This window comes from Mytilus californianus, unplaced genomic scaffold (assembly GCF_021869535.1).
Source record: "Mytilus californianus isolate M0D057914Y unplaced genomic scaffold, xbMytCali1.0.p SCAF_75, whole genome shotgun sequence".
In the NCBI taxonomy this organism is placed as follows: Eukaryota; Metazoa; Mollusca; class Bivalvia; order Mytilida; family Mytilidae; genus Mytilus; species Mytilus californianus.
The window spans coordinates 42,069-69,861 of NW_026262729.1; the positions used below are offsets into that span (position 1 = coordinate 42,069).

Genomic DNA, 27,793 nt, shown 5'->3' on the forward strand with positions numbered 1-27,793 from the left:
AATCAAGCCCTTTCCATTGAAAATTGTTCTTACCATATCTATTTTCATGTTAAATTAATAAAATTTTCTGACACAAAAATCATTTTTAATTTGTGTATAATTGCAACACAATTAGTATTCCTATGTATAATTATGATAATAATTTGACATTATGGTTTCATGTTCATGGTCCTTCTCTTAACGAAATCACAACCAAATTGTACTGCAGACGAACTTGCAAATGTCAAAATGTACAAAACACTACTTTTCACATTACATAATAAATTTCGCAAAGGTTTGCGTTATAACGCAAACATAGAAATATAACAAAAACTCTCATAAACGGAAGCTGCACCAGTCTATTCTATATTACTTTTGCTAAAGGGTACTATAATTGTATTGCGGTAACTTATTCGAAGTGTTTTGAAAAATCAGAATACTAATATGAATTTTACTTGCAGATCAGGTGCTGCTTTTTTATGATCATGGAATTTATTGTGAAAGATTCTTCAACGTTTTCGGTCTTTATACATCCTTGGCTTTCAAATATTTGGCTTTGAGCGTTCCTGATGAAGGTAAATCCGGAAAAGCGCTTCGAACGCATTAAATTTATAACGTGTTGTTTTCATTCATTTTTTATGCATCGCTTATGTGTGTTCTCTTATTTCTTATCAAAGTATCCACAAGGAAGCAGCTGTTTATTCGATCGTCATTTTTTTATCTTTTTGTAGACATAACGTGCGTCTGCATATGCACAAAATTATAAGCCTGTTATCTTTTGTATCATATGCCTGTACCAAGTCAGGAATATGACAGTTAATTTGATGTGTTTGAGCTTTTGAATTTGCTATTTGATAATGGACTTTCCGTTTTGAATTTTCCTTGGAGTTTGGTATTTTTGTTATTTTACTCATTGTGACTTTTTCTAATATTATGAAAAAGATCTAAGTTTTGGTTAATCTATTAAGTTTCTAAATTGTTGTAGAACAGTCTGCTTTGTAATTTTTGTAAAAACGGTTATTGTTTAGAAGTTGATTTTATCAGATACTGATCATAGTGTTGAATCATTCTGACAGACATATTTATTTTTTCCTATACTTGTCTTTATATTTCAATACAGCATGCGAATTTATATCCGTCCAAACATTTTGAATAAGCAGTTTGTTAAGAGTTGACAGTATTGCTAAGTTTTGTTTACCAACATATATTTTGAAGTTAAACATTCAACAGAACTCTATTGAAGTAAATGTATTGCTATGTCTTTACCACGATTGTTTGTCCCGAACACTTATTCGATTCAATTTTCTCAACTTGAAGCATAGTTTACGCAAAATACAATACACCTGAGAACTATCCTTCGAAAATATTCGGTTTTGAACCTTTCAAACCAAGGCCCGTAACTCTAAATAGAGAACCAGATAGTGGTAAATCTTTAAGTTCTTGTTCTGTTGCTCCTGATCGGCCACACGTTACAAATAACTCATCATAATTCGGTCCACCAAAGCAGCATGATGTTATTCTTTTAGCAGGAAAGTCGATGCATTGCAATTGTTTACCTGAAATAATAACAGGCACAACTCTTTATGACTGGAATAATCTGAATACATTCTATTTTATTTTTTCTTATGCGAAACAAAAAATGTTTTCTGTGTAATATTTTGTGGGAGAATATTAATAAAAATACCGAACTCCAAGGCAGGTTGCTCGTTTTATTTCTTTTGACCATGGTATTGTCGATCATTTCTTTACTTGTGGTTGCTTGTCGCCTATGTATCGTCTATTCGTTTTTAAACTGTGGTTGCCATATATGAATAATTGTCAGGACAACAAAACACATTTATTGCACAGATTTGTCTTACTAAAGTTATTCACTTATGGTGAAACTTTTTTTTCAAGTATCCTCTTTTATATAGATTTATATAGCCAAATTGCACATTCATCACTCTGGGTATAGGATGTATCATAGGCCTGAACAAATATTTTAAATAGTGGAATTTTCAGATCTTAAAGGCCAAACTCCTTTGACTTTGTGTACATGTACACAATTGTGTTTCATTATCTAAAATAGGTATACTGTTTTCAAAATTTTCTGGAAGTCAAAATGTAAATGTGCTACGAAATGGAAAGATGACAATCGAAAAGTTTTAATCATCATGTTTGTCATATATCTAGCGTTAAGTCGTACATCTGTGGAGATCGAGATATGAAGGAGACCTTCTAGTTTCGTTAGTATCCTTAATCTCAAGTTCACTGGGATATATGAGATGCAAGCACGCACTGCAATGCGGATTGTTGAATGAAAGGACATCATCAATATTATTAAAGTGAAATTAAAGAGCTTTGTAAGATGATTTTCCATATTGTCTTTGAGTAGACTTATGACTGCTGCTTCATATGGGTACAACCAAGTCGACCAGTAGTGGTGCATGATAAGTACTCATGGGAATTCTGACTGTCTGTCGGAATATAAATCCACAAAACTAAACACATATGGTTTGGTGCTTGAAATAAATACAACCACATTGCACAATTTTATATTTACCAGTGTCAGGGTCAAATCTAACGACTTTAGCACCATCATAGCAAGCCACCCATATCTTGTCTTCGGTGTCAATAGTCATTCCATCTGGTAAACCTAACGTTCCTAGTGCTTCAAAATCTACTATGACTTTTTCATTGGCTATATGAAACAAAGAAATTTGTGCAATTAACAACTAAAAAGCAAGGACAAGTTAACGTGTTAACATTGACAAGCTAAACAATATTTGTATGAGATGACGAAAAATTCCAACTATGCATAAATGTAAAGAAATATTTTCCGGCCTTTTGGAATAAAACGACATTTAAACGAGCTTCAGACCAGTGATTCTGGACCATTAAATCCCTCAAATCAAAACGTGATACCTGTCGTATTTAAGTCTTCAGTAAAAAAGGAAGGAAAAATTGTATTTTAGACGATGAAGTGGTAGACCTTTGAATCTATATTCATTCAAGTTCAGAAAAACCTTAGAAAACTTGAAATGAATTCCATCTACTCAAGTTCATTTTGAAATTTTATGTTTATACTTTTGATTATTTAATATGAGTAAAAATTGTGTGGCGTAAAGATAAAATAAAGGCGGACGATAACCAGGAGTCAATCAAGACTGGTTGAAGACATCATTGTACAAAAACAATACAACGAGATGATAAACAACAGTCTACAAAACACAACATAAAAAACAAAAAACTATAGACCAAGCAACACGCATCAAGCGAAGGGATCTCAGGTGCTCCGAACTTCAACTTTACCTATTTGAAACCTTGGTATAATAGTTTGATTTAAGAAGAAACCATCTATCAAGGAAGTCATGATAGGAAAGGCAAGTTTTGAAATATTATGTCCACTGGGATATACGATGCCGATTTAGTTATATCTGTGGTATCCTTTATTTTAACTTTGAAAACTAAATAAGGTGACAGTTGTTGATCTCGTATTTTGATAAGGAAGAGACCAATCAAGGTAACAAACGAAGTTGGGGTGGGGTCTCTTTTCCCCTAAAGGGGCGAGTCCAGTATGTCGACAGGGGAAACGTCTCCTGATATTCATGCATCAACCGCGGTGCACAATTGCAAAACAACCCTGCATTTTTCTATAAAAAAACAATAAATCAACAACTTACTAAAGGTTCCTGTTTCTACATCGTAGTCCATTCCATAAACCTTTCCAGGTATTGAGTCTATATAATACATCCTTTTATTATCAGAGGACCATGTCAATCCATTAGATATGGTGACTTTCTCCATATGTTTCTTCACCGTTCCGTCAGTATATAAACAATATAAAGATCCTTGCTCTTTCTCGGGCATTTCTGGTAGTCTATCAGCCCCCATTGTTCCTATTTGATATCAATAATAGACACTTTTCATTATATAGATTCCCATTTCTTTACATCTTTCAATTCATTCATTTGGTTCTGTACGTTTCTGATAAAGGTAACTCATAACATGAACAGCAAATACATGAATATTTAAATGTAAGTAAATTTTCCTCACAGTTCGACAGTACAGACAATAGGCAAGCAATTCAAATATTTTAAAAATCTATCTCTCATGATCAAATATATCTAACTAAGATATCATTAAATAACTGTGAACAAGGGAATTTTCTTGCCACCAGAATAAGATGCAAATCGATCTGTTAAGGCAATACTATACAAAATCACAAAAATGAAGAATTTGTGAATTAAAATAATGAGATGTATTATGATTGTCAACGAGACAATTATCATATATTGTTGACGTTATCAACGTGATGCTTAAATCCACATACGGTCATCGTCACTAACAATGAATTCGTATATATAGGTATGACAGTCACTATACAGTATCACCCTTGGTCCTGCATCCTGTCCATATTTATATTTGTGCAGTGTACAAGGCTATGATTTTTTCAGACTGTCTTTACACTAAATTCATTAAATGTGTTAACAACTAAGGATGCATAAATTCTTGAAAACATGTGGAGCTATATGGCCAAAAGGTGTCTTCATAAGAATAGCCAAATCCACTACAATCAACTTTGTCTGAGGGAGAAATAAACTACATTACTGACGAAGTTCCTGACTACAGGTTACAGTTAATAAATGTTTGATACATGTATATGTTTTATGGACATCTTTAAAATATTCTATTGCACAATGACTATCATGAGCATGATCTAAATGAATTTGAGGTCAAGCAAAATGCAAATGTGAAAGTGCATATTATGTTCTATATACAAATTATGCATTCTTGCAAAACCATATTACACGTAATGATAATCATCAAAACAAACAAGACAATTTTTAACCACAAAAATTTCATTATAGACCAACTAAAGCATTTATTTTTGTAACGTTTCCCATGTCCTCTATAAGTTCATTTCCTTACCAAACCATAAACGTCCCCTGGCATCACATTTCCCATCGTTCATCCTTGTATCAACGGTTTTATCAACCTCCATAATCACACTGACTTTTTTTGAGTTCCAATCTATGACTGATATCGTTTTTCCATAACCAATTACATGGCCACCTTTTGCACGTGGAATTATAAATCCCAGAACTTTTTCTGTAAAGAAATTAGAGATAAAAAGTAAGAAGTCACTTATATAAACAAAACCATAAAAACCTTATCATTTTTCATTCTTTTTTAAAAACTTTTTTACATGTCTGTTCATTCAAAGCAGATTAAGTATCACGAAATGAGATATTCTCGTCTACACATGGAAATAAAATAATGTTTATGCTTGTACACTCAATCCATTTCGTGTTACCGTCCCACTATTCCTTCATTTAAAAACGGAAAGTGAAAGAACAATAATAGAACAATGAAATGAGCGCAAGACTAGGAAAATCCCGAACACCTAAAGGTAAGGTTTTTTTTTAATTTCGAATTAGCTCGATAGAGACTGGATATCTCATCCCTTGTTGTTTAATGCTTAACTAAGTTTTAAAAATATTTGGAACTAATACTTGTATATTGTTTTTGTTTCATTAGAAATTGAAGTTGAATTGTGTTTGTTTTCATATGTTGAGATTGATTCTTACTATACATCTCAATTTAATTGTACATTCTTGATATATTAATCGTACCTAGACTGTTTTATATAACGAATAATTTAGAACCACCTGACACTAAATATGTACCATTGCTCATTGTATAATTTTCTGTGTATCTACCGTTACTTCAGTTATGTATAAGCCCTCCGCTTGTAATTTCCACTATTTTGTACAATGTAGAATGATATCTAATATATCGAATGAGTTTATCTATATCTTTTATTAATATACACATACCCTAAATATTTTGGAATTCAATATTTTTAGTTCTTTTTTTGTGTGTACTTTGTTTATATACTGTAGCAATATATTTTTACATAATATTACTTAGTATTGCTATATACCAGAGAGTGTAATTAAAAATGAATATAGTTAACAAGCTACATCAAGAATAAATGAAACATTTTTACTACGTATCGTGTATATCAAGAAAAAAGAAATGCCACAAACATTACACAGAAAGTTACATTGCGATCAACTTGAATCTAACTTAACAGGAAGTGAATGTACAAGAAAAAATCATCTAAGAGACTAGTATTTTTCCCAGCAAAATTCATGCATACTTACCAAACTGAATCATCTGTACTTCTTTAGTTCTGTAATTCCAAGAGAAAACTTTTTTCCCTAAATTATCTATGAAAAATAGTGTTTGTGTAGCTTCATCCCAATGGGGACCTTCCCCTGTGCCAGTGAAGACATTCTCCAGTAAAACCTCTACAGACATTTTTGGAATAATATTAAATCTAAAATTAAAGTAAATGCTACAATACTGTATAACATGACACAACTGTAAAATGACTCATATTCATTGCTTAGTATATACAGTTCCCACCTGTTTTAACTTATTCCAATGATTGGCATATCTCAATAACTATGCTACATTATATATTTATTTTGTACACTGTCATATATCTCATTGTAAGTACCGATTCTGTGATACTTCGCAAACGGTGATGTCACGATCGAATAAAAGAGGACGGAATTGTGACTACGAGAGATTGAACAAGTACGTTGTCATCTTTGACACAGGTATTCTAAACTATCATCTTAATTCATGTTGGGGTCAGTAAATGACCTCTTCAATTTTACATTTTTAAAATTTGATTTGATAGCTGCTTTGAAAGAACAATAAAAATTATGATAAGAAACACAAACCGCGGAACATCATTTCAACTGCGAGATGTTAAACTCCATATTCAGGCGCTGATGGAATGATGTTACATAGAAATGGAAAGTTCACAATGTGAAAACTGAAATCATCTATTTTGTCGTAAAGTTCAGTTCTCAACTGAACCTCACAGTCAATTTCAAGATACCATAGGTCAAGATATGAAACCGACTTAACTCCTTTGTTTTATGTTCAATCTGATAGATTCAATCAACAAAGTCACCAAACTTTATTTGAATCCTATAGTGCAAGAATACCATCTATAAATCGAAACTCGAAGCTAATGATCAATAGCCACTTCTTTTTTTCTATTTTTCAATCATTCTTTATAAATGTTTTTAACATGTGTTTAAAATGGAAGCTTATAACAGAGTATTAACGTTTATACTGCGCCAAATATAGTTAAAAAGTTATATTTCATATCACGTCACTTTTCTTCACAATTGGGGTTGAAAAATGCGATCTATTGTTGTCTAAATATTTTCCTAACTATAACTGTAGCTATTTAAGGTTTAGTTTAAAAAAAAACACATTCGTTTTGCAATGCCGTCTCATAAAATGTAAATATACAATATTAGGTCAATGTCAGAAAATATCAACTTTTTGTATCCTGTACGAAAGAGGTTTCTAAGTCTTAAACAAAAAAGTTGATATTTTCAGACGTTGAAATTTTGCTAAAAAAGGACGAAGTACCCAGGTCTGGAAAAATGAGAAAAAATCCTCAAATAATTCCACCAAGACAGGTGCACAACATATGTGCAATTTTACTGTGAAGTATTAGGGATTTGGGTTAAAAACTATAGGAGTTGATTACATGAATTGTGTACCCTCATAGATTTTGTGGGGGGAAAAAAAACGTTCCAAGGTCTAAAAAAATGAGAATAAAATTATTTAACCATTACAGAGAGAACTTTTAATTTATGGACTAAGACCGTGTTCACATTTAGCTTAACTGGGTGTGGTATTGGTCTCATCATCACGTAAAATAAACTCTACTACGTTCCCATTGATAAAAAAAATGTTGGAATTTTGTCAAAATCAGGATTTGGTTACATGCCGTCGTTAGTCAATGCAAGAAACCGATTTAATAGTTCAAAACTCAAACTATTGTTTTATTATTAAATAAAGGCGGGATTCAGCTGGCCCCTAAACAATAATGTTTACTAGTTCAGTGAAATGGACGCCACACATAACTCTGAAACATTCAAATGTACCAAAGTTAAAACTCTTACAAATTAACAAAGGCTTAAGGTTGCTTACTTTGGATTGGCGCAAAATTGCGGCAAAGTTAAACATGTTTTGTGAGATCTCAACCCTCCCCTATACATCTATCCAATGCGGAATAAACAAACACACAGCATTACGCACAGTAAAACTCGGTTTAAAAGAAGTTCGATTCCAATGTAAGAATAGGCAACAACAAAACTACGCAAAATGACAGTGATTACCATAGATTAACGAAGGACTAAAATTTACGATAAAAGAGATGATTTTTCATTTCCTATTGTTAAGTATCCTTTATTAGATGGTGGCGTTCTCTTGGTAATAAGCTTCTCGTAAGAGATATAGATATCAAGATCCAGAAAAGGTCATTTGTCATTGTTAGTATTAGCTTATTTAAAGAAAGTTCAACAGGATAAATCTCTTTAGTGTACATAGTGTTCTATTATAAATGATTCCCATGTCCCAAAATATAAGATTTGGATTGAAAAGCATCTCCAAACGAGGTGATAAAGGGACAAAAGACAAAATGTGTTAACAAATTCCTTTACCGCAGATTGTGAAACGTCCCGTCATTCCTTATATTTCTAATCTATATTCTACAAATTTAGGTTATCACCACCTTTATGTCTTGACAATTAGATTTTACAGTATGACTTCGTTTACGTTGCCTTTTCTCTAGATAAGAATAATTTAAGGTTTGGCTAGCCAAAAACCAGGTTCAACCCACCATTTTTTCTTAAAATGTCCTGTACCAAGTCAGGAATAAAGCAGTTGTTATCAAATAGTTCGTTTCTATTTATGTTGGCGTTTGTTTTTGTTGCACTCCTGTTGTTCATTTGTTTTCCTCTTATAGTTGATGTGTTTCCCTCGGTTTTAGTTTGTAACCCGGATTTGTCTTCTCTCAATCGATTTATGACTTTTGAACACCGGTATACTACTGTTGTCTTTATTTAAAAGTGACAAAATACCAATGATGGCCCTTAAGTTCATTTTACCACTGGACCAAGATGTTAAATCACGAACTGACATTTAGTTCTGGTTTCCACCTTTAACTTTCTACCACCTTACAGGTTATTTCCTAATTCATATCGGTTCTGAATATATCATTTACAGCTTAGTGTTCTATTATTTATGATTCCCATGTCCCAATATATAAGATTTAGATTGAAAAGCATCCCCAAACCTCGTTACTTCGATAAAATATCAAAATGCTGCAAGCGCCACATTAACTAATAACAGACCTTGATCTCTTATCAATACCATTGAGAGCCAAAATATCATCGAAAATATCTAAAAGTTTTATCAAATGTTTGTATCAGAAGTTGTTTCGACGTTTCTTTATTGATTTTAGACATAAATTGTGATTCGTACCAGTACAAATGAAAACATAAATAGTTCAATTAAAATCAATGTATTGCATATTTTGATCTCTAATCTACTCGTGTAAACAATTCTCATGTAGATGGGATTAAACCCTGAACAGATGAGAACAACTTTAATATGAGAACAGTGCTCCTTACATTAAACCGCTGAACAGATGAAAACAACTTTAATATGAAAACACTGCTCCTTACATTAAACCGCTGAACAGATGAGAACAACTTTAATATGAAAACACTGCTCCTTACATTAAACCGCTGAACAGATGAGAACAAATTTAATATGAGAACAGTGCTCCTTACATTAAACCGCTGAACAGATGAGAACAAATTTTGATATGAGAACAGTGCTCATTACATTAAACCGCTGAACAGATGAGAACAAATTTTGATATGAGAACAGTGCTCCTTACATTAAACCGCTGAACAGATGAGAACAACTTTTGATTTGAGAACAGTGCTCATTACATTGAACTATAATTGTAAACATGTTTACAGAGCGAAAACATACTTGGTAGCTCTCATCATGATGCAGTCAATGTGGCAATATTGACGAGAGCTAAGCTAGTGATGAAAAAGACATGTAGCCACATAACTGTTTAAAGCAGAAATATGCCACGGTGAAACTGAAGAATTGTGTATTTGGTCCAACCTTAGAAAAAAAATGTCGTGTACTTCAAAGTGATACATAATCGAGGAATATTAAATCCAGTACAGAGTATATATGTTCATGTAGTCTCTTATTCTTAACTGGAACTCTGATATTACAATCAATAGTTGTCCCGGGTGTTAACTTTTCTAGTTTCTAGTTTACTTTATTCACACATTGTAACGTGTAGACAGTTGCAAAGATTAATACTTTTAAACAGTAAAATAAAAGGTCAGAAGAATACTGAAAGACAGAGAGTAAACCACTAAAGCAATTTAAAAATCGTATTAATTTATTTATGCCAAATCAAGAATAATCATCGATTATTTATAATAAAGCGGTGTGGATTTATTAAATATATTTACCTGGTTTTACCCTCAGTTACAATATTCTTGTATTAAAACTAACCATGACCTCACTGGTTATCTGAAAATAAATAATTGGGAATGTTTACAATTGACAAACAAATGATAAAAACAATTTTATCAGAGATTCTGAAATTTTTACTTCACATTTTATACACTAACTGAATTGTATGAATTAGCTGAGACAATAAAATGAAATAATGCTTAACGGAATTTTGTTTGTCATTAGCAACATTAATTATTGCGAGTGCTTCTAGGGACTGCTTACCCTTCCGGAACACGTGAGAGATACTTCGGTTTTGATGAGGGTTTGTGTTGCCAAACCTTTAGTTTTTTGTTTGGTGTTTTGTGGAGCGTTGTTTATAATTTCTACTTCCTTCTATTGGCTATGATGTTGTCTGTTTTTCTAATTTCCTTCTATTGGCCATGATGTTGTCGGTTTTTCTACTTCCTCCTATTGGCTATGATGTTGTCGGATTTTCTACTTCCTTCTATTGGCTTTGATGTTGTCTGTTTTTCTACTTCCTTCTATTGGCCATGATGTTGTCGGTTTTTCTACTTCCTTCTATTGCCATGATGTTGTCGGGTTTTCTACTTCCTTCTATTGGCAATGTTGTTGTCTGTTCAGTTTTCTACTTCTTTCTATTGGCCATGATGTTGTCTGTTTTTCTACTTCCTTCTATTGGCCATTATATAGTCTGTTTTTCTACTTCCTTCTATTGGCCATGATGTTGTCTGTTTTTCTACTTCTTTCTTTTGACCATGCTGTTGTTGTCTGTTTTTCTACTTCCTTCTATTGGCCATGATGTTGTCTGTTTTTCTACTTCCTTCTATTGGCCATGATGTTGTCTGTTTTTCTACTTCTTTCTATTGGCCATGATGTTGTCTGTTTTTCTACTTCCTTCTATTGGCCATTATATAGTCTGTTTTTCTACTTCCTTCTATTGGCCATGATGTTGTCTGTTTTTCTACTTCTTTCTATTGACCATGCTGTTGTTGTCTGTTTTTCTACTTCTTTCTATTGGCTATGATGTTGTCTGTTTTTCTACTTCCTTCTATTGGCCATGATGTTGTCTGTTTTTCTACTTCCTTCTATTGGCCATGATGTTGTCTGTTTTTCTACTTCCTTCTATTGGCCATGATGTTGTCTGTTTTTCTACTTCTTTCTATTGACCATGCTGTTGTTGTCTGTTTTTCTACTTCTTTCTATTGGCTATGATGTTGTCTGTTTTTCTACTTCCTTCTATTGGCCATGATGTTGTCTGTTTTTCTACTTCTTTCTATTGACCATGCTGTTGTTGTCTGTTTTACTACTTCCTTCTATTGGCCATTATATAGTCTGTTTTTCTACTTCCTTCTATTGGCCATGATGTTGTCTGTTTTTCTACTTCTTTCTATTGACCATGCTGTTGTTGTCTGTTTTTCTACTTCTTTCTATTGGCTATGATGTTGTCTGTTTTTCTACTTCCTTCTATTGGCCATGATGTTGTCTGTTTTTCTACTTCCTTCTATTGGCCATGATGTTGTCTGTTTTTCTACTTCCTTCTATTGGCCATGATGTTGTCTGTTTTTCTACTTCCTTCTATTGGCTATGATGTTGTCTGTTTTTCTACTTCTTTCTATTGGCCATGATGTTGTCTGTTTTTCTACTTCTTTCTATTGACCATGCTGTTGTTGTCTGTTTTTCTACTTCTTTCTATTGGCTATGATGTTGTCTGTTTTTCTACTTCCTTCTATTGGCCATGATGTTGTCTGTTTTTCTACTTCCTTCTATTGGCCATGATGTTGTCTGTTTTTCTACTTCCTTCTATTGGCCATGATGTTGTCTGTTTTTCTACTTCCTTCTATTGGCCATTATATAGTCTGTTTTTCTACTTCCTTCTATTGGCCATGATGTTGTCTGTTTTTCTACTTCTTTCTATTGACCATGCTGTTGTTGTCTGCTTTTCTACTTCCTTCTATTGGCCATTATATAGTCTGTTTTTCTACTTCCTTCTATTGGCCATGATGTTGTCTGTTTTTCTACTTCTTTCTATTGACCATGCTGTTGTTGTCTGTTTTTCTACTTCTTTCTATTGGCTATGATGTTGTCTGTTTTTCTACTTCCTTCTATTGGCCATGATGCTGTCTGTTTTTCTACTTCCTTCTATTGGCCATGATGTTGTCTGTTTTTCTACTTCCTTCTATTGGCTATGATGTTGTCTGTTTTTCTACTTCTTTCTATTGGCCATGATGTTGTCTGTTTTTCTACTTCTTTCTATTGACCATGCTGTTGTTGTCTGTTTTTCTACTTCTTTCTATTGGCCATGATGTTGTCTGTTTTTCTACTTCCTTCTATTGGCCATGATGTTGTCTGTTTTTCTACTTCTTTCTATTGACCATGCTGTTGTTGTCTGTTTTTCTACTTCCTTCTATTGGCCATTATACAGTCTGTTTTTCTACTTCCTTCTATTGGCCATGATGTTGTCTGTTTTTCTACTTCTTTCTATTGACCCTGCTGTTGTTGTCTGTTTTTCTACTTCTTTCTATTGGCTATGATGTTGTCTGTTTTTCTACTTCCTTCTATTGGCCATGATGTTGTCTGTTTTTCTACTTCCTTCTATTGGCCATGATGTTGTCTGTTTTTCTACTTCCTTCTATTGGCTATGATGTTGTCTGTTTTTCTACTTCTTTCTATTGGCCATGATGTTGTCTGTTTTTCTACTTCTTTCTATTGACCATGCTGTTGTTGTCTGTTTTTCTACTTCTTTCTATTGGCCATGATGTTGTCTGTTTTTCTACTTCCTTCTATTGGCCATGATGTTGTCTGTTTTTCTACTTCTTTCTATTGACCATGCTGTTGTTGTCTGTTTTTCTACTTCTTTCTATTGGCCATGATGTTGTCTGTTTTTCTACTTCTTTCTATTGACCATGCTGTTGTTGTCTGTTTTTCTACTTCTTTCTATTGGCTATGATGTTGTCTGTTTTTCTACTTCCTTCTATTGGCCATGATGTTGTCTGTTTTTCTACTTCCTTCTATTGGCCATGATGTTGTCTGTTTTTCTACTTCCTTCTATTGCCATGATGTTGTCTGTTTTTCTACTTCCTTCTATTGGCCATGCTGTTGTTGTCTGTTTTTCTACTTCCTTCTATTGGCCATGATGTTGTCTGTTTTTCTACTTCCTTCTATTGGCCATGATGTTGTCTGTTTTTCTACTTCTTTCTATTGGCCATGATGTTGTCTGTTTTTCTACTTCTTTCTATTGGCCATGATGTTGTCTGTTTTTCTACTTCTTTCTATTGGCCATGATGTTGTCTGTTTTTCTACTTCCTTCTATTGGCTATGATGTTGTCTGTTTTTCTACTTCCTTCTATTGGCCATGATGTTGTCTGTTTTTCTACTTCCTTCTATTGGCCATGATGTTGTCGGGTTTTCTACTTCCTTCTATTGCCATGATGTTGTCTGTTTTTCTACTTCCTTCTATTGGCCATGTTGTTGTCTGTTCAGTTTTTTACTTCCTTCTATTGGCCATGTTGTTGTCTGTTTTTCTACTTCCTTCTATTGGCCATGATGTTGTCTGTTTTTCTACTTCTTTCTATTGGCCATGCTGTTGTCTGTTTTTCTACTTCTTTCTATTGGCCATGCTTTTGTCTGTTTTTCTACTTCCTTCTATTGGCCATGTTGTTGTCTGTTTTTCTACTTCCTTCTATTGGCCATGATGTTGTCTGTTTTTCTACTTCTTTCTATTGGCCATGCTGTTGTCTGTTTTTCTACTTCCTTCTATTGGCCATGATGTTGTCTGTTTTTCTACTTCCTTCTATTGGCCATGATGTTGTCTGTTTTTCTACTTCTTTCTTTTGGCCATGATGTTGTCTGTTTTTCTACTTCCTTCTATTGGCCATGATGTTGTCTGTTTTTCTACTTCTTTCTATTGACCATGCTGTTGTCTGTTTTTCTACTTCTTTCTATTGGCCATGATGTTGTCTGTTTTTCTACTTCTTTCTATTGACCATGCTGTTGTCTGTTTTTCTACTTCTTTCTATTGACCATGCTGTTGTCTGTTTTTCTACTTCCTTCTATTGCCATGATGTTGTCTGTTTTTTTACTTCCTTCTATTGGCCATGATGTTGTCTGTTTTTCTACTTCCTTCTATTGGCCATGATGTTGTCGGTTTTTCTACTTCCTTCTGTTGGCCATGATGTTGTCTGTTTTTCTTCGATTTGTGGTTTTTAATTGCCCTTTTGCTATCCTGTTTCTTTTATATGGTTTACTTTTATAAATTTTGACTTGGATGGAGAGTTGTCTCATTGGCACTCATACCACATCTTCTTATATCTATATATTATGTTATTATCATTTATCCATATCTGAAATGAATAATATTTTTTCTTAACATATGACGTAAGGTATAATAGTAGCTTTTGCTTGCAAAGATTCTTCTGAAGCAATTCAAACATATATCAAGTTTTAGCTTCCAAGAAAGCTTACATTATTCTGAACATCGAAAGCTTTTGTTTTGTGGTCAACAGCCTAATCATCTCCGAACAGGATAGTCAACAGATAGTACGTCCAAAACGGGCACATTCAATTAAACATAATTTGATTGGTCCGTGACTAACTCTATTCAATAAAGAATTTAATGATTTGCTACTATAAATAAATTTGTCATCGTGATTATAGGTCGAGTTATCTCGCCTACCACCATCTTGATAGTTCGCAATTATATTATTTCTGTAGAAACAAATTATAATTACTATTAAAAAAAAATAGATGGAATATATATAATATACGCCACAAACAAAACAAAACAATCCAGGGAAAGCATTAAATTGTTTATATTGGCAATTACTAACATAATAGATATTGTAATATCGAACAACTATTAATTAACGTTTTAATAATAGTTTCTATTTTATAGAAAACAATCTTTTTAACTTATGCAAACATAACACCAAAATGACAAAAATGTTGTTAAGATACAAATCATTCATAAAAATGGAGCACATAAAACATGTAAAAGGAAAGCCCCTCACACTGACATAGACTTTCTACTGACCAACAATAACTTAAATCCCAAGTAGTAAATAGGCAAAGCATTTAACTTTTCAAAACGTCTTTATTTGCTTAAAATAGCGAGGATTTTATAAATATAAAAATCCTTGATAAAAGATATAGACGAAAATACCAAAGGGACATTCAAACTCATGAGTCGAAAACAAACTGACAACGCCATGGCAAAATAAAAAGAGATAAAGATCAAAAGACAAATAACAGTATACAAAACACAGCATAGAAAACTAAAGAATGAGCAACACAAACCCCACAAAAAAACCGGGGGTGATTTCAGGTACTACTGAAGGGTAAGCAGACCCTGCTCCACATGTTGCTCCCGTCGTGTTGATCATGTAATTATACTCGGATAAAGTTATGAATAACATATTTTTAAAATATTTCTTTTAAGATCAAAATTATAAAAACTAGAATGTCTTCTCTAATACTTGCAATTAATAGATACAGCTAAAAAAAATTATTGGATCGATTCTATATGTTCATAGAAGGTATGCATATCCAGCGTCCTCCTATTTCATGATCAACACGGACTTCTTTTACAGATGTTATAATTCAATAATTCAATAATTCGGCAAACGAAAAAAAAAAAAAGCTATATAAAAATTACAACGTCGTTACTTAGATAATGCCGTATCTTGTCTACTGAATCTTGGTTTGAACACAGTGAATGTTTAGTGTATATTGACATTACGATGGGGTGCATATTCCCGTGAATTTCATCTAAGTTTCATCTATCTTTCTTTTGGAATTTTATTTTCACTCAATGCACAATGGTTCCCTTTTATGTTTTATAATTTTGTCATTTCTGTAACGACTCTATCCTATCAATACTGTGTAGACATATTTTCTAAGTACAGTTTTTAACATAATTGAGCAAATGAATTCAATTCAATTCAATGTTTTATTAAAGTTTCATCTCTCAAACAAGTAGTATATATATTTGTTTAGGGGCCAGCTGAAGGACGCCTCCGGGTGCGGGAATTTCTCGCTGCATTGAAGACCTGTTGGTGACCTTCTGCTGTTGTCTGTTCTATGGTCGGGTTGTTGTCTCTTTGACACATTCCCCATTTCCATTCTCAATTTTACAATCAATATTTATACATTATAAAACAATACTAAATAAAATGAGAGCCATTCTATACAGAATTATAAGAGACCATTAAAATGCATAGATATAATACACTAAACAATATGAAATAAAATATTATTTACAATGAATGAGGTTCATTATTTGAACATTAAAGAGATCAATGAGTCATCCAAATAACACACAGAAGCTACAAAAATCACCAGAAAATAGTAACAAGACGAAAAGATATTGTCAGTGCAAAGAAATCAAATAAGATTCATCGTTTGTAAGATTTCAAAAAGTAAGTAAAAACATATTTACATCAATTGATACCTGCTAAACATGTTCTTTCTATCTAAGTATAGTGCTTAAACTATCAAAACAAAATAAATTAAGTGCCTTTAGTGGTAAGAGATTCATACGTAAATGGAAGATATTTTGGATTTTTATGAAATTATGCCTGCAACTAGAGCTCGAGGAACTAGTATATAGGAAAATTAATATTCATTATATATTTTTGTTCTATTTTTCGAGATAAATCCGTTTGAAAAATTGGGAAAAATGGTATATAAATCTATAGGTTCCCCGTAAAAATACAGAAAGAGTTGAATAATTACACTTAAAACTAAGATTTCTGGAAAACATTTTATACGATTTTTTTAATAATGATATGTTTTCGCTATCAACAGTTTTTTTTCTGTTATAACTATCAATATTTGTGTTGTATTGATACAACATTCATAGATGTATCCTTTTTGTTTGTGGTGCATATATATGACTGTATCTATGGAAGTAATAGTGGCATATAAATCATAAAAAAAAAATCCTATTTGTCGTATGCTGTTTAATAAAGTCAGGTGATATATTTGGAACCTCCCCTCCCCCTAAAAAAAAATCATGCCCCCGAAGCTCGACCACCTTATTAAAAAAAACACAAGCGTGACCCGGGTAAAATGTAGTCATACGTGGACTTGTTTGGCGGTTCGAGATGTATAGATACACAGCCACGTCCGATTCGGTTTGGACGTTAAATCCGATGCCTTTTGTAGGGGAGTGCTATACGCTCTCTGCACATTAAAGAGCACTTGCGAAACCTCTCTAAGTGACCAGTGGATGACTTGTTGCAATGATAGCATATGTCAGCACTGAGGTTTCGAGTTCGAACCCCGCACTGCACGTTGTAGAAAGCGACAATCAATTCAATTAATTTCAGTTAAAAGACAATATATTATTTAAATGCAATGTACCTTAACACATTTAATTCTTACGTTTAATTAAATTACAGTTGATGATATTATGTTACGAGAAATAATTCAAAACTGATCAATTTTAGGTGAAAAAAGAATAATATTGTTTCTAGGTTCGAACGCATTCTATACTAATATTAATTAACGTACAAATACATGTCTGAATAAAAATCGATAAATTTGACGGAGACATTTAAATCAAGTTGAATGAAATTGATAAAAAACCACATTAAAAATCATATATTCAGCAAAATGTGTGTCAGGAGAAACGAGATATAAATCAGTAGTTCAATTAATTATTCAAACTACTAGTAATCAAAAAGTGTGAAGAATGCTGATGTGAGTACGAAATTTTGAAAAATATATTCTCTTGTATATGTAAGTGTGCTTTTTTAATATTTGAAGCATTCGTTCTCTCTTTGAATTTAAAGTTATTATCGATCTTTCTGTTGAAAATGCAAAGAGCAGTGTTCATCCCTATTTGCTGGTACCCAAAATCTCCTTGTGTTAATACACCTTATAGCTTTTTGTCTGTCATTACTGTACATCACAAAGGTTCCCGTAAAATTTTGACGTCCTAATAGAAAATGTGTGACGCCAAAAAGGAAAAGTGATTATTGCATATCCAGAAATCAACGCCACTTTGCTTATTTGAATATTATACTAAAGAAATCGGATACGGGTCACGGAATTATATTGAAATGATAGGGAATTTAGAAAAAATGTCTGTTTTAACTTTGATTTAAGTGAAAGACAGGTTGCCGGGGCAGAAAATAAATATACACAACAATATACACCATTTAAACGAAATGTAATGACTGGCGTTGAAAAAATCAAGGTTCCTGAGCTATTTTAAAAATCGAAGCGAGAGGCTTTTAACATTGCAGTATAAAATACAGGCTAAAATGGCTGAAACGTCAAATTTGCAAACTTCGTGTTGAAAATTGGCTAACAAGGTCATTAGAAATACAGGTTGCCGGGGTGAAACTTGAAACTTGAATGTCCAAAGAATAAGCAAGTCCAAACCTTGTATGTGTAGTCGTTGAACTCTAGGTTCCCACGTAAAGTTAAAATGCCTCTATTTCAAGAAGAATAAACTCACGAAAACACGAAAAATTCACTAAATTCGCGTTCATTGTTTTGATTTTGACCGCCTGACAACTTTACGGAAATATCAGAGTGATTATAAACAAGGACTCTGTGACGGGCAACTTATAATACCCGTGTTTTAAAGATTTTAATGATATCAAGCCAGTCCAGTTCAAACTATTATCACGTGGTACAATTCTCATTTACATATTATGAATATTAATTAGCAAAAGTACTACTAATTTCTGGCTATGGTATGACGTCAGTAGTTCAAGTGTCGCAGATTCTCGGGTCAAAATAGCGATAAGGTCTATTGTGTTTACTAGTGGATTTTCTATATAAAGTACGCAATACACATAAATACATTATTATATTTGCTTTGTCCAACAATAAATAGTAGAATTTATAGGAAAGATTAACCAGTTATGCAAGTAACTTGTCAAATTAAACAATATGCATATATGTAAGACTATATCGCAGGATATCGTCGAAGATAGAGGCTGTCAATAGTGCCATCAGGTGTCACGGCATTTCTATAGCCATTAGTTCAAAGACTTTTCAGTATTTAAGATGAAGAACACCGATAAGACTACTTACCTTATGATTGATTGATTGTCGTTTGCTCAACGTCCAGTGGCAACTATTTGATGTATGTTCAGGAAGAAAAAAATAACAATACATTCAATAGATAAGTCCTGTAATAGTGGCCGACCAGGCGGGTTGAAGGATTTAAAAATTGGACTGCCGCAGGAAAGTGAGGGTTCGAATAGAAATCTAGTCTTGCAACAGACCACTTTCGGACCCCTCAAACAGTTGTTGCAAGGGTTCTTAACGTGCAAAGAGCTTGACACTCTCTGTACACGAGGCATCTGATTTCACATCCCCATTCTGACTGGACGTGGCAGTGTATTTATACATCCAACCAAACGGACTGCCATCTGTTGGCTAGGGTTTTACTGCTGGTCAGAAGAAGACCAAAAAGTATCCATATTTGTATTCCCCAGTCATCCTTGGGTGTTCTAACCAAATATCATGGTTATTTTCAGTATATCTTAGAAACGTTGCCTCATATAAATCTTCTGTTTTATTGGTATAAACTTTCTTATAGCTCTTAATAGCTCTAGCTGTTTCTATTATTTGTTTCCGTGCATTTAAGTATGAGATTGATACACCCACGATACATTCGTTACAGTACATGTATCAAAAACTTAATCTTTTTAACTTGTTAGTTGCTATGCATATGTGTATGCCGTCTGTTTAAGCACGAATTATTCTTGATTTTCTGAAATCATGCCATACATTACATAAAATCATATAATAGACACTATTTTCTCACACAGTACACTAATTCTTAAGATAATAAATATACGTGTATCTTGTACGTGTAAATAAACACATTGTTATAAATGCCTGTTGTGTGCATATTGTGCAAACAACGAGATAGCATCTGTTGTTAATTCACCCTCCATTCCCCCTATATCAATTACCCACGCTATAGATAGAACTGTGTTTCTGACAGTCGCTCAATTGACGAAGTAATTAAATGAAAACAGGAATTAATTCATTAACTTTCTGAAGTGTGAATCTAGTTAATTTACTTAAGCATGACTGCTGATTTTGAATTCAAAGACACGGAGAAGACACCAATGGCGCCAACTGTTTCCATAGAGCAGATCACCATAGTTCGACCGATAAAGGTAAGAATTATCTCGTTTAGTTTTATTAAGCAGGAATAGTTTAGTTTTATTAAGCAGGAATAAGATGTTGTTTTAACAGAGATAGAAAAAAAATATTTTGCTAAGTTCTTTTCCATCTACATACTGGCACATCTTTTGTAATGTCAGTGACCACCTGTTAAACGCTGATTTCTTTTCTTATTTCAAAACATATCGAGAATGAAACAGTTGGTATTAATGGCAGATCTTCGATAGTCACTGTTAAATTATTAACATTTCTATTCTCAGAAAGATTTAGGGAACGACCATTTAAATTCAAGGGGTTATGGTTTTTTCCTAAACAATATTCTGATCCCCAATTTGATGAAAAAAATATTGTGGTCAAGCAGATGACAAAAAAAATTATTCTGAATCCAGATTTTCCCCATACCTTATAGTGTTAAATTTTTTAAAAAGTAATTTGATTAATAGCGTCGAAAAACTAAAAAAAAAATCTAACTCAGACAAAATACCATAACCCCCCTTGAAGTAAAATAGTTGCTCTCTTAGAAATCAAAAAATTTGTATAGATACTTGTCTGTTGTTGCAGACACTGTATGTTGACCTCTGGGTGTCTTTTGGGTTTGTGTCGTTAAGTCAATGACTTATTTGGCATATTCCGCCCATTTATTTATACAAAAAGAGAAAGAATTACCAAATTGTGATTTTAAGTTATGGATTTACTCCTTGTATCTTCAGATCTTCAGTCTTCTTGTTCTGGTAACATTTTTCAAACATCCCTGTAAGAAATTTGGTCTGTTATTTTACAGTTTTGCCGACTTTTTAACGTGAATTGCTGAATATCATATTGTATGTATTTTTTACATTCTCCTTTGTGTTAAAAATAGGAAAAAATATTGCATGTGCTTCAAAACAAATATGAAACGAGAAGATAATGTAACAGTTACGGAATAACACGTGTATATATTTGCCCATCATTAGGTAATCTTTATCATCACTTTAATAAATTTCATACAACGATCAACACATGAAAGTATCATCTAAGTGTGCTTGTGTTTGATTTGGATATATTCCAGAGTCTGCAGGAGTAATTAACTACAAAGTAATTCCTGTCATTTATTATTATAATTCATTGTCGGTTTATCCATAAATTTTTCTGTATTTTGATAAGTATATTGTTATTTTTTTATGTAAATAATATGGAAGACCGTTAACGCATGCATGGTTTTAGCCAGAAATTCCCAAAATACAAAACATATGGCAGAGATACATGTAAATGGTTATTTAAGACGATTTAGATATGTGAGGGTACCGTATCACAGACACTCTTAATATTGTTTTTCATATATACCTTCATATAACAAAGGTATAGAAGAGAGAAAAATTCAGAGAAAAGTGCCTGTGTACCCTATGTGGAACAGAAAATCTTCGGGTCTTTGGCATGATATGCGATTTCGTGTGTGTTTGTGCGTTTTGTTTATCATATTTATATATGTTTATTTTAAAATCTTAAATCTGTGTGTTCTGCTATGTTTTAGGATTTATATTCCTTTTATTTACCTTGTCTGTTTTTCGCTTAGTTCTGTTCGTTCTTTCAATTTTCGTATGCTTTAACTTATCTTCTAATGTAAAGGTCAGTATCTCCTCTACTTTGTATGTTGAGGTTTATTTTGGTCATTCGAAAAATGTCTTTAACTGCTGACATTAATAAATCCATCAATGAAAGTTACCGCAATGAAAATGTACCAATGTACAGAAAATGAACATCAGTCTCTTCCACAATTTAAGGAGAGATATATAACAACGGCGGTATAAAAAGATAATACTCTACGCGTGGAATTGAAAGGCCCATGTCGTTTCTTCATTATTGATGGTCAGCTACTGAAAACCAGGTTTTGATATTTAACCATCAACATGATAAAATTGAGCTTTAATTCCTTAACTAAACGGTCTACACAACTGAAACACAAACGCTAAAGTTGGTCGGATTTTTAACAAGGACAAAAAAGATCCTTTAAAACTTCCTTAGAGTAATTATGATTTGTTGAAAGTTAGGTTTCTATAAATTTCATTTTATATTTGAGGTACTAAGTATGCTTAATTGGTTGCCCTGAGTTTATTTATGAACTGTCATCAAATTGGATCTTCAGTCTAATCTTCATCAGATGTTTGGCCGAAAGATTTGTAATACAGAGGTTTCTTTAAACTGTGTTTTATATTTCAGGTAGTTGTTTTTTTGTGTGCAGTCGTGGATTTACTTATAAACTGTCTGTAAACTTGAAATTCAGTCTAATTTCAATTAGTTATTTCGCCGAAGGATTTTTACAACTGAGGTTTCTATAAACTTTGATTTACATTTCAGGTAGTTGCCCTTTTATGTGCAGTCATGGGTTTATTTATGAACTGTCTGTCAGTAGGATCTACGTCCTGGTTTCAAACAGATTTTGGAAGAGACGGGTTGTGGCAGACATGTGTATTTATTGAGGAAGATGCAATAGAGTGTCGGACTGTTAAAACCTCAGGTATTTTCGTCGAGATTAAAGAAATTTTTAGCCATTTTTACAAGTTTTAACATCCAATATATTGTGTAGTAAGAATAACTTGTTGTCAATGGAGAAATACAGATTGTATTGTAGAAAGTATTAATATGTTTCATAAAGGTTATTTCTCTTATTTCAATATATCCAAAGTGTTGGCGCTTTGTTATCTATTGCTTGTCGGTTTCACAGACAGACATGAGTATAAATCTTGATAGTCATATTCAAAAGGAATCCAACAGGTTATTTTTTTTACAACGGCATTGACTATATTTACTATATATGTTACTTTTCGCTAAGTCTCTGGTATACGTTTTAATGAAAGCGTTGTACTGCTAGATGAATTTTGTGTGAAAGGGGTGGTTTTCCTAAGAGAATCGCATCATATTGAAATCGATAAACTATATGACCGACATAGTTTCATATATAAAAGATTTGTTTGTAAGTAAGTATGTTTATACATAACCGTTAGACTTGGGGAGACTGCAATCAACATAGCAGAACAACTGTTGTAAAGTATTAACCAAAACTATCAACAGTTTCAATACCAGACGGATAACAATCTCAATACTCCTGATACTTGTACCTGAAGTGCAAACTAAAATGCTTATATACTGCTTTGATAAATAATTGAAATTTCAGATAAAATGTGCTAATAAAAATTCCAACATGTTCCTTTTGTACTACCAAGTCTAGAGCCAGCTTTTTAAGAGCTGCATCTATACAAAATTGTATTTAAATTTGTTTGATACAATATAATATGACCTTCTTAAATTTGTATTGAATACATTTTTTTTCAAATAAGTGGGATTTTTTTTTATAGTTTTTTTTTAGAATTCCAAGCCTGTTGTGTTGACTTTTTCTTGAAATGTAACGTCTGGTATCAATAAAGATTGCGACTTAAATCAACAAAATATAAAATAAAACAACTCAGCACAAAGTACTTAAATGAAACAAAATTTTAACAAAAAAATCATAGTCATTTTTTTTTCAATTACAGCGCACAACAACTTCTTGAAATGAAAATAAAATTGATCTAAATTAAATACTAACAAAGAAGAGACAATGCTAACAGAACAAAAAAATTAAAGTAGAAGAAAATAGTTCACAAAATTATTTCAACAATACAATTTTTTAAGGTAATTTAATACATATTTATCCAAATATTATTGCCACTTTGACGCTTTTCAATTTTTTTCTTTAACTCTGGATATATTTTGCAATATATTTTTCAGATTGGTTAGAAGCTTCGCGTGTTTTATTTGTGATTGGGATGGTGATATGCTTCCTGTCTATATTTTTAACATCTTTTGGACTAACTACAGATTTATTTCATCGAAAAGAGAAATATTACATCGCTGGTATGACATTTATGGTACTTGCAGGTAGGCTTTATGTTACAATCACTCGGTATGACATGTATGGTTCTTGCAGGTAGGCTTTATGTTACAATTACTCGGAATGATATGTATGGTTCTTGCAGGTAGGCTTTATGTTACAATTAATCAGTATGACATGTATGGTTCTTACAGGTAGGCGTAATGTGACAATTACTCGGTATGACATGTATGGTTCTTACAGGTAGGCTTTATGATACAATTACTCGGGATGACATGTATGGTTCTTGCAGGTAGGCGGTATGTTACAATTACTCGGTATGACATGTATGGTTCTTACAGGTAGGCTTTATGTTACAATTACTCGGTATGACGTGTATGGTTCTTACGGGATGCGTTATGTTACAATTACTCGGTATGACATGTATGGTTCTTGCAGGTAGGCTTTATGTTGCAATTACTCGGTATGACATGTATGGTTCTTACAGGTAGGCTTTATGTTACAATTACTCGGTATGACGTGTATGGTTCTTACGGGATGCGTTATTTATCAATTACTCGGTATGACATGTATGGTTCTTGCAGGTAGGCTTTATGTTACAATTACTCGGTATGACATGTATGGTTCTTACAGGTAGGCTTTATGTTACAATTACTCTGTATGACGTGTATGGTTCTTACGGGATGCGTTATTTATCAATTACTCGGTATGACATGTATGGTTCTTGCAGGTAGGCTTTATGTTACAATTACTCGGTATGACATGTATGGTTCTTACAGGTAGGCGTTATGTGACAATTACTCGGTATGACATGTATGGTTCTTACAGGTAGGCTTTATGATACAATTACTCGGAATGATATGTATGGTTCTTGCAGGTAGGCGTTATGTTACAATTATTCGGTATGACATGTATGGTTCTTACAGTTAGGCTTTATGTTACAATTACCCGGTATGACATGTATGGTTCTTGCAGGTAGGCTTAATGTTACAATTACTCGGTATGACATGGATGTTACTTGCAGGTAGGCTTTATGTTACAATTACTCGGTATGACATGGATGTTACTTGCAGGTAGGCTTTATGCTACAATTATTCGGTATGACATGTATGGTTCTTACAGGTAGGCTTTATGTTACAATTACTCGGTATGACATGTATGGTTCTTACAGGTAGGCTTTATGTTACAATTACTCGGAATGACATGTATGGTTCTTGCAGGTAGGCTTTATGTTATGATTACTCAGTATGACATGTATGGTTCTAACTGGTAGGCTTTATGTTACAATTACTTGGTATGACATGTATGGTTCTAACTGGTAGGCTTTATGTTACAATTACTTGGTATGACATGTATGGTTCTAACTGGTAGGCTTTATGTGACAATTACTCCGTATGGCATGTATGGTTCTTGCAGGAATTCATTATGTTACAATTAAACGATGAAATGCACGAAGTATCATTTGTAAAAAATGTTCTTTGACTCTTCCATTTTATAATAATTATGCTGTTATTGTGAAATCATTAAGTATAGAGTTTCTCTTGGTTTTTGGACTCCCCCAGATGTCAATACATGTCTTTTTCAATTGTCTTGTAAGAAACAGTTTATTGGCGACAGACTTTTTTGTAGTCTCTGTTGTATTTTTATCACAGCTATTCTAGACTCGGGACTATTTAGAGTTAGTTACATGGTGTAGACACTTGACAACAATTGACGAACGTATCTTGACCTCTAGATTTTTTTTTTCGTGTTGTTGGGTTTCTGTCTCATTGACGCATTTCATCATCTCTTTTTATTTATATGGTAGACGCCATTTTATTTCTATAAACATGATACATGGCTATTATCGAGGAAGTTATGTCGGATTCGTTTGAGCCTACTTTAAATTTTTAACGCACATTGTATACTGACTTGAGAAATTTAACTCGATATAGAATAATATTAACCAAAGAAATTGACAACGAAAACTTTAAAGAAATCGAAACTTACCATTTAAAATTGTTTATACTTGAAAGAAAGCTTAGCCTAGTAACATGATATTATGCAGATTTAAATTTTATTTCAGCTATATCAGAAATGATTTGTTTAATTATACATCCAGTCAAATATAACGAGGAATTGGAAAAGGCAGGTATACACCTTTCCTGGGGTATGGGCTGGTCATATGGACTAGGATGGATAGCTGCTATATTAATGACTGTTGGTGCTGTTATCCTGTACATCGACAAAAATGCAGATGAATTGATTTATCGTGAGAAAACATCTTATAATGATTCAATAGAAGAAGCGTACGACCCTTGAATCCTCTGATAGACTGGTTAAAGTTATTGATACTGGTAATTGTTATGATCTCTGCTTTATCATGTCTTAATAATTGCAATATATTTACTGTAGATATACCTTCGAAAAATTGTAAAGCATTTTAGATCAGCATACGAACAATCTGATTTTATTTAGTGTTACAATTCCTGCACTTAAATACTTACAAATGTTCTGTGTAAATTTTAAACATATGAAAGTTGTTGAAAAACACGAATTTACGTTCGAAACAAACTCTATGAAACTACGATATGTTTAAAAGATAAAACTCTATTTTGTGCAAAGAGTATTGTCTATTGAACGGATGATTTGTATACTTGAAATGCTGTGTTCAATTATCTTTATGTGTAAGAGGAAATACTTCTGATTTTCAACCTCTTTGTAAAAATCGTTTTGAAAGTTAAGCATTTTAATTTGTGATACTGCACATGTACATGTTGCTAACTGATGATGTATTACGTATGCATTTGAGTGTCTGCAAGTTTTTTTTCACGAAATATGTTTTCGATAAACGTTTTACTTTAAACAGTATTTATTATTGAAAAACAATAAAGTAGTACAATTTTACACAGCAGTCAAATATGCATGGGTTTCGGAAACAAGTTTGGAAAAACTTTTATAAATCCGTCTCCCGAAACGTTTTACACAAATGGCTATTTGGTTCTGAAGAAAAAAAAGACATATCACAACGACCTTTTTATTATACGACCGCAAAAATTGAAAATTTTTTGGTCGTATATTGGTATGACGTTGGCGTCGTCGTCGTCGTCGTCGTCGTCGTCGTCGTCGTCCGGCGTCGTCCGAAGACACATTGGTTTTCGCACTCTAACTTTAGTTTAAGTGAATGGATCTCTATGAAATTTTACCATAAGGTTCAATACCACAAAAGGAAGGTTGGCATTGATTTTGGGGGTTATGGTACCAACAGTTAAGGAATTAGGGGCCAAAAAGGGGCCAAAAATAAGCATTTTTGTAACTTCCAGACATAACTTGTGTGTTAGTATATGGATCTCTCTGACATTGTACCACAAGGTTCCATATCACACAGGGAATGCTGGGATTAATTTTGGGGGTAATTGCCTCAAAATATTAGGAATAGGGGCCAAAAAAGGGACAACTTTC

The 27,793-nt window shown here is 32.9% G+C and overlaps 2 protein-coding genes across 2 annotated transcripts; one reads left to right on the forward strand and one right to left on the reverse strand.

Moving 5' to 3' along the window:
* Window positions 1–1,043: 1,043 nt before the first annotated feature.
* Window positions 1,044–14,922, reverse strand: LOC127710380 (regucalcin-like). The gene is made up of 7 exons (XM_052216210.1): window positions 14,815–14,922; window positions 10,347–10,407; window positions 6,129–6,304; window positions 4,891–5,070; window positions 3,642–3,857; window positions 2,522–2,659; window positions 1,044–1,535 (listed from the first exon to the last, which is right to left on the reverse strand). The coding sequence occupies exons 3-7, from the start codon at window positions 6,283–6,285 to the stop codon at window positions 1,330–1,332; spliced, it is 897 nt and encodes a 298-aa protein (XP_052072170.1). The 5' UTR covers window positions 6,286–6,304; window positions 10,347–10,407; window positions 14,815–14,922; the 3' UTR covers window positions 1,044–1,329.
* A 5,303-nt stretch (window positions 14,923–20,225) lies between these two features.
* Window positions 20,226–27,367, forward strand: LOC127710381 (peripheral myelin protein 22-like). Its single transcript, XM_052216211.1, has 4 exons — window positions 20,226–20,498; window positions 22,840–22,999; window positions 24,250–24,399; window positions 26,418–27,367. Exons 1-4 carry the CDS (start codon window positions 20,406–20,408, stop codon window positions 26,651–26,653), a joined length of 639 nt encoding a protein of 212 aa, XP_052072171.1. The 5' UTR covers window positions 20,226–20,405; the 3' UTR covers window positions 26,654–27,367.
* Window positions 27,368–27,793: the final 426 nt, after the last annotated feature.

What these genes read in the sequence shown, in the direction of transcription:
- LOC127710380 (XM_052216210.1), bottom strand. Translation starts at nt 6,285, where the DNA reads ATGTCTGTAGAGGTTTTACTGGAGAATGTCTTCACTGGCACAGGGGAA. An exon ending in AGTACAGATGATTCAGTTTG is followed by an intron (nt 5,071 to 6,128) that starts GTAAGTATGCAT and finishes ATTTCTTTACAG; the next exon opens with AAAAAGTTCTGGGATTTATA. An exon ending in TAGATTTGACCCTGACACTG is followed by an intron (nt 1,536 to 2,521) that starts GTAAATATAAAA and finishes TTATTATTTCAG; the next exon opens with GTAAACAATTGCAATGCATC.
- LOC127710381 (XM_052216211.1), top strand. Translation starts at nt 20,406, where the DNA reads ATGACTGCTGATTTTGAATTCAAAGACACGGAGAAGACACCAATGGCG. An exon ending in CCATAGTTCGACCGATAAAG is followed by an intron (nt 20,499 to 22,839) that starts GTAAGAATTATC and finishes TTTACATTTCAG; the next exon opens with GTAGTTGCCCTTTTATGTGC. An exon ending in GACATTTATGGTACTTGCAG is followed by an intron (nt 24,400 to 26,417) that starts GTAGGCTTTATG and finishes ATTTTATTTCAG; the next exon opens with CTATATCAGAAATGATTTGT.